Source organism: Piliocolobus tephrosceles, chromosome 21 (genome assembly GCF_002776525.5).
Source record: "Piliocolobus tephrosceles isolate RC106 chromosome 21, ASM277652v3, whole genome shotgun sequence".
NCBI classification, from domain to species: domain Eukaryota; kingdom Metazoa; phylum Chordata; class Mammalia; order Primates; family Cercopithecidae; genus Piliocolobus; species Piliocolobus tephrosceles.
In genome coordinates this window covers 40190376-40199560 of record NC_045454.1, presented here as the reverse complement: position 1 = coordinate 40199560, position 9185 = coordinate 40190376, and the positions used below count along the sequence as shown (strand labels likewise).

The following is a 9185-nucleotide window of genomic DNA, read 5'->3' as shown; positions in this document are numbered from 1 at the left end:
TTTGAGACGGAGTCTCGCTCTGTCGCCCGGGCTGGAGTGCAGTGGCCAGACCTCAGCTCACTGCAAGCTCCGCCTCCCAGGTTCACGCCATTCTCCTGCCTCAGCCTCCGGAGTAGCTGGGACCACAGGCGCCCGCCACCTTGCCCGGCTAGTTTTTTGTATTTTTTTTAGTAGAGACGGGGTTTCACCGTGTTAGCCAGGATGGTCTCAATCTCCTGACCTCGTGATCCGCCCGTCTCGGCCTCCCAAAGTGCTGGGATTACAGGCTTGAGCCACCAGCCAATATATTTTAATAAATTAGCCAGACATTCTGGCACGCCTCTAGTCCCAGCTATTTCAGAGGCTGAGGTGGGAGGATCACTTGAGTCTGGGAGGTGGAGGTTGCAGTGAGCCGTGATTATGCCGCTGCACCGTGACAAAGCAAGATGCTGTGTTAGGAGGAAAAAAAAAAAGAAGCAGACACTGGCAGAGCCTTGGGGAATAAAAGGGTGAATGAGAGGGACCCAGGGGCCCGTGTGGACCCATAGGGCTGGGATCTTCCTCACCTAGCTGGGCCTCCACCAGCTTCCTCCTTGCAGTTCTCTTCCCACCGCTGATGCTCCTTGCTCTCCCCCAAGGGCTGCGGCTCCTGGTCTTTGCACTTCACATGGGGCAGGTCCACCTGCGAGCACAGTCAGGAGGGAGGACAAGGAGGGAGGATAAGGAGTGAACAGATCGTTCTCCTGCCGACCCTTCAACCCTGGGCACCTCTATGTGCCGCTGTGGGAGGTGGGGACCCGCAGGACAGACAGGCAGGGCTGGGCAGGTGCCATGAGGGCAGGGGCGTGGGGTGAAAGGGCACTCTGTCCCTAGGGGACACCTGGACACCAGACCTAGAGCGGCCGGGTGAGGGCAGGGCTGTAGGAATGTAACTGGGGGACCTGGGCTCCTAAGTGGTATGTGTGTTGGCCGGAGTCCTTCCAGAAAGAAGAGGTAGGAGAAAAGAAATGAGGCCGGGGGTGATGGCTCACGCCTGTAATCCCAGCACTTTGGGAGGCCAAGGCGGGCGGATCACGAGGTCAGGAGTTTGAGAACAGCCTGGGCAATATAGTGAAACCCCGTCTCTACTAAAAATACAAAAATTAGCTGACGTGGTTGGGGCATGTCTATAATCCCAGCTACTTGGGAGAAAAGAAATGAAAGAAACGGGTGCGGTGCATGGGTGTTTGTGCCTTTCTCTACTCCATTTCGGCCATGCGCCATGTGTGGAAATCAGACCGTCAGTGCGTCAGTCAGGGCCGGGTTCAGTCAGTCAGGAAATTTGGGGCCAGGCCTGATGAGAGGCAGCCCCAATAGCAAAGGACAAGCGGCCGGGCTCGGGTCCGCTAGAGAAGGCTGGGATCGCAGCCGTTCCCTGCCCATCTGTCTGCCCGCCCCACACGCGCGAAGGCAACAAGCGCCGCGTACTACCTGTCGCTCCATTACGTATTTTCCCGCCTTCAAGCTCGCACCGTCTGCGCACGCGCCGACCCGCCCCTGGTCAGCTCCGCTCCGGCGCGTGCTTGTTGTGCGACTCGTGCTCCCGGCCCCGCCCCCTTTGAGAACTTGCGCGGCCAATGGGGCGGGGCCGTCCGTTAAGCAGCAGTTTCGTGGTCCCCGGGCTGCGTGCGCAATAGGCGCTGCTGGAGAACGGGAGGCTGACCTGTGTGTGCGTGTGTGCCCCTGAGGCTCCCAGGGTCACACGCAGCGCTCAGGTTATAGGGATCTCAGAGAGTGGACTACCAGTGTCATCTACCACGCTCTTTTATTTATTTATTTATTTTGAGAAGGAGTCTTGCTCCGTCACCCAGGACTACCAGTGTCATCTACCACATTTATTTATTATTATTGATTGATTGATTGATTGATTGATTGAAGGAGTCTTGCTCGGTCACCCAGGCTACAGTACAGTGGAGCGATCTCGGCTCATTGCAAGCTCCGCCTCCCGGGTTCACGCCATTCTCCTGCCTCAGCCTCCTGAGTAGCTGGGACCACAGGTGCCCGCCACCATGCCCAGCTAATTTTGTTTTTGTATTTTTAGTAGAGACAGGGTTAGCCAGGATGGCCTCTATCTTCTGACCTCGTGATCTGTCCACCTCGGCCTCCCAAAGTGTTGGGATTACAGGCGTGAGCCATGGCGCCAGGCCATGCCTTTCTAATTTAAAAGTATTTTTCTGGCAGGAAGCGGTGGCTCACGCCTGTAATCCCAGTACTTTGGGAGGCTGCGGTGGGTGTATCACCTGAGGTCATGAGTTCAAGACCAGCCTGGCCAACATGGCGAAACCCCGTCTCCACTGAAACTACAAAAATTAGCCGGGTGAGGCAGAATCGCTTGAATCCGGGAGGCGGAGGTTGCAGTGAGCCGAGATCATGCCACTGCATGGGAGACAGAGTGAGGCTCCTTCTCAAAAATAAACAAACAAACACATATACACATAATTATATATATATTTTTTCCTGTAGAAATGAGAATTCTCTGTGCTGAGCCCAGGCTGATCTCCAACTCCTGGGCTCAAGCCATCCGCTTGGTTCCCAAAGTGCTGTCTCAAAAAAATAAGAAATTTTCTGACCTACCCTATTGACTGTAGGTCATAAGACCTCCGTTTCAAAGAAGTTTCTGCCCCACACAAGGCCCACCTATCTAGATTCTCCTTGGTCTCTCTCAGCATGCATTCCTGAGATTCCAAGAAGAATCTAGACAAACAGGCCTTGCTGGGTTTCCTGACTCAGCCTATTAGTATTAGACAACCCCCCACCTTTTTTTTTTTTGAGTCTTGCTCTGTTGTCCTGGCGACACTGGAGTGCAGTGGCGAGATCTCAACTCACTGCAACCTTGGCCTCCTGGGTTCAAGCGATTCTCAGCCAACCGAGTAGCCGGGACTACAGGTGCACCATGCCCGGCTAATTTTTGTATTTTTAGTAGAGATGGGGTTTTTCCATGTTGCCCAGGCTGGTCTCAAACTCCTGGCCTCAAGTGATCCACCCGCCTCAGCCTCCCAGTGTTGGGATTACAAGCGTGAACCACAATACACCCTTTTTGTCCAATTAGATTTCTACCTGGGTGTTCAAACTTTGTTGAACCTAAGCATAAGACACTTTTCATTAATCAGGCATGGTGGCAGGCATGTATAATCCCAGCTATTTAGGAAGCTGAGGCAGGAGAATCCCTTGAGGCTGCAGTGAGCCAAGATCGCCCGTACACTCCAGCCCGGGCAACAGAGCCAGGCTCCATCTCAAAACAAAACAGTTTTCCCTTATCTCTGGGTCTTCATTCTGAAGGCTTGTCAACACTATGATCAAATACATTCGTATTCCTTTTCTCTTATTAATCTGCCTTTTGTCAGTAATTTTTAGTGAAACTTCAGAGAGCAATAAGGAAGCTTTCTCTTCATCCCGACACAGCCGAGGCTCAGATTTGATGGAAATGGCAACAGATTTCAGGGTACTTGTGTTTATTTAGACACATAAATATGTATTTATTTAATGACAGGGTCTCACTCTGTTGCCCAGGCTGGAGTGCAGTGGTCGAGCTCATTGCAGCCTCGACCTCCAAGGCTAAAGTGATCTACCTGAGTCTCTGGAGTAGCTGGGATTATAGGCATGAGCCACCTTGCTGAGCTCATTTTTGTTTTTTGGGGACAGGTCTCTTTCTGGCCTATGCTGGAGTGTAGTGGTATGATCTTGGCTCCCTACAACCTCCACCTCCTGGATTCAAGCGATTCTCCCACCTCAGCCTCCCAAGTAGCTGGGACTACAGGTGCCTGCCACATAATGCCTAATTTTTATTTTATTTTTTTTTTTGAAACAAGAGTCTTGTTCTGTCACCCAGGCTGTAGTGCAGTGGCACAATCTTGGCTCACTGCAACCTCTGCCTCTTGGTTCAAGTGATTCTCGTGCTTCAGCCTCCAGAGTAGCTGGAACTACAGGCGCTTGCCACTATGCCAGCTGAGTTTTTTTTTTTTTTGTATTTTTAGTTGAGATGGGTTTTCATACTGTGTTGCCCAGGCTGGTCTCGAACTCCTGACCTCAAGCGATCTGCCTGCCTCGGCTTCCCCAAGTGTTGGGATTACAGGCGTGAGCCGCCATGCCCGGCCTAATTTTTTTACTTTTAGTAGAGATGTGGTTTCACCTCTTTGGCCAGGGTGTTCCTGAACTTCTGACCTCAAGTGGACCCACCCACCTCGGCCTCCCAAAAGTTCTGGGATTATAGAAGTGAGCCACTGTGCCTGGTCCAGTACCCAGATTTTTGACCATCAAGTGGGCACACTGAGCTAGGGGGACCCAACAAGACATCTCACCCCTAAGGAAAGCCACCAGATGGGGGCAACTGCCCACTTTATTAGACAGTAGGTGGCCCACAGGCCTCCTCAGGACCCACCCTCACAGTGGACACACCACACAGGACAACAGAAGGAACCTGCTACCTGGTCCTCTGTCCCTGGGATTCTGGTTCTGGGACAGGTGGGAAAGAGGAAGGTGGGGGCTGGCCTCACAGAGGCCTCATAAATACAAGGTCACTGGCCAGGGATGCAAAGGAGTGCAGCAGCAGGGACTCGGGGAGGATGAGCTGTCCTAGACTGGCCCATGTCACGCAGCCTCCTGTGTGGGAGGGGGCCTCGGCTCAGCATCCAGGCGGCACAGGGGACTGTCGTACACCATCTGCAGGTTCACCTTGTGGCCCACCAGGTCCCGGATGTTGTTGATGCCATATTTGATCATCGTTGGGCTTGTAAGAGAGGGAACAGAGTTTACCATGAGGTCAGCACATGCACTCTTTGGCTTAGGATGGCTCCCATCTTCCTCAGAGGAAAATTTCAAGTTCTCCCCATGACCCATAGGGCCCTGCGCCAACTGCTCTATCACCTCTCACTCTCTGCCTTCAGCCACACCAGCCTACTCGCGCTTCTCCTAATACAAAAAGCACATTCCCACTTTTGGGCCTTTGAACTGACTGTGACCACTACCTAGAACACCCTTCCCCAGAAACTCTCATAGTTTACCCCTTTATCTACCTCCAGATTTTGCTAAGATGGCACTTCTTCTTCCGTGATGCCTTCACTGACCACGTAGTTGCCTTAGCCCTCCCTATACCACTTACTGCCCTGGTACACACTTTTGTCTTTATTTGCTGAGTGCATTTGTTTTTTCAGAGTCTCACTCTGTAACCTAGGGTGGAGTGCGGTAGCACAATCTCGGCTCACTGCAACCTCCGCCTCCCACGTTCAAGTGATTCTCATACCTCAGCCTCATGAGTACCTAGGACTAGGACTACAGACGCACGCAACAGTGCCCGGCCAATTTTTGTAGTTTTAGTAGAGACGGAAGACAGAGTCACACTCTGTTGCCCAGGCTAGAATAGAGTGCAGTGGCATGATCTTGGCTCACTGCAGCCTCTGCCTCCTGGGTTCAAACAATTCTCCTGCCTCAGCCTCCCAAGTAGCTGGGATTACAGACACCTGCCACCACATCTGGCTAATTTTTATATTTTTAGTAGAGACGAGGTTTTGCCATGTTGCTCAGCTGGCCTCAAACTCCTGACCTCAGGTATACACCTGCCTCAGCCACCCACAGTGCTAGGATTACACGCATGGGCCACCACACCTGGCCTGTTTTTATTCTTTGTAGAGACGGAGACTTGCTCTATTGCCCAGGTTGATCTCGAACTCCTGGCTCAGGCGATCCTCCTGCCTTGGCCTCCCACAGCACTGGGAGCTACCACACCTGGCCTGATATGCTTGTTGGTCTTGCTAGTTATCATCCTTCTTGCTCCTCTGGGACCCCAGGTTCAGAGGCAGGGACATGAGCTGTCATGTTCACAGCACGGGGCCGGGCATTCAGTTTGTGCTTACTATGAAAGTTTTGTCCATTGGATGAATGGGTGGTGCTGAAACCACGCAGGCCCCTACACCTGGAGAGTTGTTTGAGGCAGCTGGACACCCAGAGTTTCCACCTGGGCACTTACCGCTCCAGGGAGAGGCCCCAGGCAATGACTGACACATTCTCTGGAAGCCCCATGGGCAGCAGCATCTCCGGACGGAAGACCCCCGAGTTTCCGACCTCCACCCACTTCTTCAGGCCTGCAGGGGCAGGACAGAGAAGACAGGGGCAGTGCGTGTTGAGTTTCTGGGCACTGCTGGTACAGGTTCTGGGTCTGGTGGTGAGCTTGGGAGGCGGGGTACAGGTGTGGCAGTGGGGGGACCCAGGCTGAACCATGGTAGCCTGAGACCTCCCTCCCACCTCAGTACCAGGGCCCACCCTGACCTTGGTGGTAGCTGAACACCTCCATGCTGGGCTCCGTGTATGGGTTGTAGGCTGGCTTGAAGCGGAGTTGCGTGATACCTGCAGGGAGTAGGGGCAGGTAGGAGAGCAGGGGTTTGGAGGATAATGCTGGTGATCACCCACCTGCTGCCGCACCACCACCGCCCACCCCTGCCCCCCTGCTCACCCAGCTTGGTGAAGAACTCCCGCAGAACGCCCATGAGGTGGCCCAGGGTGAGGCCGTGATCCGCCACCACACCCTCGATCTGGTGGAACTCAGCCAGGTGCGTGGCGTCCAGGGTCTCATTCCGGAATACACGGTCGATGGAGAAGTACTTGACCGGCGTGAAGGGCTTCTAGGGGTGACAACCGAGCCCGGCCCAAGTATGGGTCAGAAGGTCCCTTTGACAGCACCCTCTCCCTACTCTGGCCCCCACCTGGGCCAACCGCACCTTTTGGGCAAGGCGATAGAGTGCACGGGCGCTGGCTGATGTGGTGTGGGTACGCAGTAGGTTTTTCCGGGCCTCATCCAGCTTCCAGGTATATTTGTACCTTCAGGAGGGAAGGTGGGAAGTCCATGCAATGGCCCAGGGGTCCCCAGCTTCCTTCCCTTCCATACCAGGTGAGTCCTGCCTCACCCCTGTGAGCCGTAGCCGCCCTGAGAGTGGGTCCGCTTGACCCGCTGGACGTAGTCCATTGGGAGCTGCAGGGCCTCAGCTGGATCTGGGCAGGACAGAGCAACATCAGGTCAGTCAACGAGCATTGCCCTTTTTTTTTTTTTTCAGACAGGGTCTCACTCTGTTGCCCAGGCTGGAGTGCAGTGGTGCAATCTGGGCTTACTGCAACCTCTGCCTCCCAGGTTCAAGCGATTCTGGTGCCTCAGTTTTCTCATTTATGTGTATTTTTTCGTTTTTTTTTTTTTTTTTTTTTTTATGAGACGGAGTCTTGTTCGATCACCCCAGCTAAAGTGCAATGGCTCAATCTTGGCTCACTGCAACCTCCCAAGTAGCTGGTATTACAGGTGCCCGCCACCACACCCGGGTAACTTTTGTATTGTTAGTAGAGGTGGGGTTTCGCCATGTTGGTCAGGGTGGTCTCGAACTGCTGACCTCAGGTGATCCACACGCTTCAGCCTTCCAGAGTATTGGGATTATAGGCGAGAGCCACTGCACCTGGGCTTTATTCATGTACATATGTATGTATGCATTTATTTATTTATTTTGAGATGCAGTCTTGCTCCACCTCCCGGGTTCATGCCATTCTCCTGCCTCAGCCTCCCGAGTAGCTAGGGCTACAGGCGCCCACCACCACACCCGGCTAATTTTTTGTATTTTTATAGTAGAGACGGGGTTTCATCATGTTAGCCAGGATGGTCTCGATCTCCTGACCTTGTGATCCGCCCACCTCAGCCTCCCAAAGTGCTAGGATTACAGGCATGAGTCACCACGCCTGGCCCTAAGATGGAATCTTGCTTCACTGCCCAGGCTGGAGTGCAGTGGCACACTCTCGGCTCACTGCAACCTCCTCCTCCCAGGTTCAAGCAATTCTCCTGCCTCAGCCTCCCGAGTAGCTGGGATTATAGAAGTGTGCCACCACACCCAGCTAATTTTTTATATTTGGTAGACATGGGGTTTTACCATGTTGGCCAGGCTGGTCTCAAACTCCTGACTTCAAGTGATCTGCCTGCCTGGGCCTCCCAAAGTGCTGGGATTATGCCACTGCGCCCGGCCTTTTGTTTTCTTTTTTTTAAGGTACAGAGTCTTGCTCTGTTGCTTGGCCTGCAGTGCAGTGATGCAATCATAGCTCACTGCAGCCTCAAACTCCCAGGCTCAAGCAATCCTTCACCTCAGCCTCCTGAGTAGCTACAACTACAGGCATGCACCACCATGCCCAGCTAATTTTTTTTGTAAGATGGGGTCTTTCTATGTTGCTCAGGCTGATCTCAAACTCCTGGGCTCAAGCAATCCTCCTCCCTTGGCCTCCCAAACAGTGGGATTATACCCACTGAGCCTGACCAAGTTTCCTTCTTTGTAAAAAGGGGTAATAGTAGTGCTTCCAGTAGTTGGCAGGAAGATTAGAACAACGGCTAGCATGTGATGAGTGCTTAGTAAGTTTTGGGTGCTATGACAATGATGACAAGAATGATGTTGCTCCTCCTAGCCAGGTAAGCCGGCACCCAATGACCTCAACTGCCCTCTTGGTCAGGAAGGCCACCCCATTGTGGGAAGTCATTCCATTCCGGACAATGCTAAGGGCAATGAAAGAAAGAAATGTGACAGAAGAATAAACACTAGGGGTGAAGGGCTTCTGTAGAACTGGGGGTGAGCCTGGGAGTGTTAGGCTGGCCTGTCTCTGGTGACACGAGAGCAGAGGTTCGAGGCTGCAGCCTGCCTTGAAGATCTGGGAGAAAACAGCTCTCAGCTAAAGACAGAACATAAGCAAAGGCCCTGAGATGTGCACAGCCTGGAATTCTCAAAGAAGACATGCAGGCAGGCAGGGTGTAGGGGCTCACACCTGTAATCCCAGCACTTTGGGAGGCTGAGGCAAGAGGATCGAGCTCAGGAGTTCGAGACCAGCCTGCGCAACATAGAACAAGACAAAACAATACAAAAATACACTAATTTTTAGCTAGGCGTGGTCACTCACGCCTGTAATCCTAGCACTTTGGGAGGCCGAGGCAGGAGGAATACTTGAGGTCAGGAGTTCGAGACCAGCCTGGCCAACATGGCGAAACCCCACCTCTACTAAAAACACAAAAATTAGCCAGGCATGGTGGTACACTCCTGTAATCCCAGCTACTCGGGAGGCGGAGGCAGGAGAATCGCTTGAACCCGGGAGGCAGTTTGCAGTGAGCCAAGATCGTGCCACTGCACTCCAGCTTGGGCGACAGAGTGAGACCCTGTCTCAAA

The 9185-nt window shown here is 53.1% G+C and overlaps 2 protein-coding genes across 4 annotated transcripts in view; both read right to left on the bottom strand.

The window, feature by feature from the left end:
- Positions 1-1819, bottom strand: part of SYCE2 (synaptonemal complex central element protein 2) — a 23328-nt gene extending 21509 nt beyond the window's left edge. For all 3 annotated transcript variants that reach the window (XM_026456914.1, XM_026456913.2, XM_026456912.2), the window contains exons 1-2: positions 1450-1819; positions 546-661 (exon numbers count right to left, since the gene is read on the bottom strand). In XM_026456914.1, the coding sequence (XP_026312699.1) occupies positions 546-661; positions 1450-1461 (128 nt within the window). In that variant the 5' untranslated portion in view covers positions 1462-1819. The remainder of the gene's footprint in view (positions 1-545; positions 662-1449) is intronic.
- A 2517-nt stretch (positions 1820-4336) lies between these two features.
- FARSA (phenylalanyl-tRNA synthetase subunit alpha) overlaps positions 4337-9185 on the bottom strand; it is an 11483-nt gene continuing 6634 nt past the window's right edge. Inside the window, exons 8-13 of the mRNA XM_026456909.1 lie at positions 6915-6999; positions 6729-6828; positions 6464-6632; positions 6280-6357; positions 5981-6095; positions 4337-4744 (exon numbers count right to left, since the gene is read on the bottom strand). Of these exons, the coding sequence (XP_026312694.1) occupies positions 4606-4744; positions 5981-6095; positions 6280-6357; positions 6464-6632; positions 6729-6828; positions 6915-6999 (686 nt within the window). The 3' untranslated portion in view covers positions 4337-4605. The remainder of the gene's footprint in view (positions 4745-5980; positions 6096-6279; positions 6358-6463; positions 6633-6728; positions 6829-6914; positions 7000-9185) is intronic.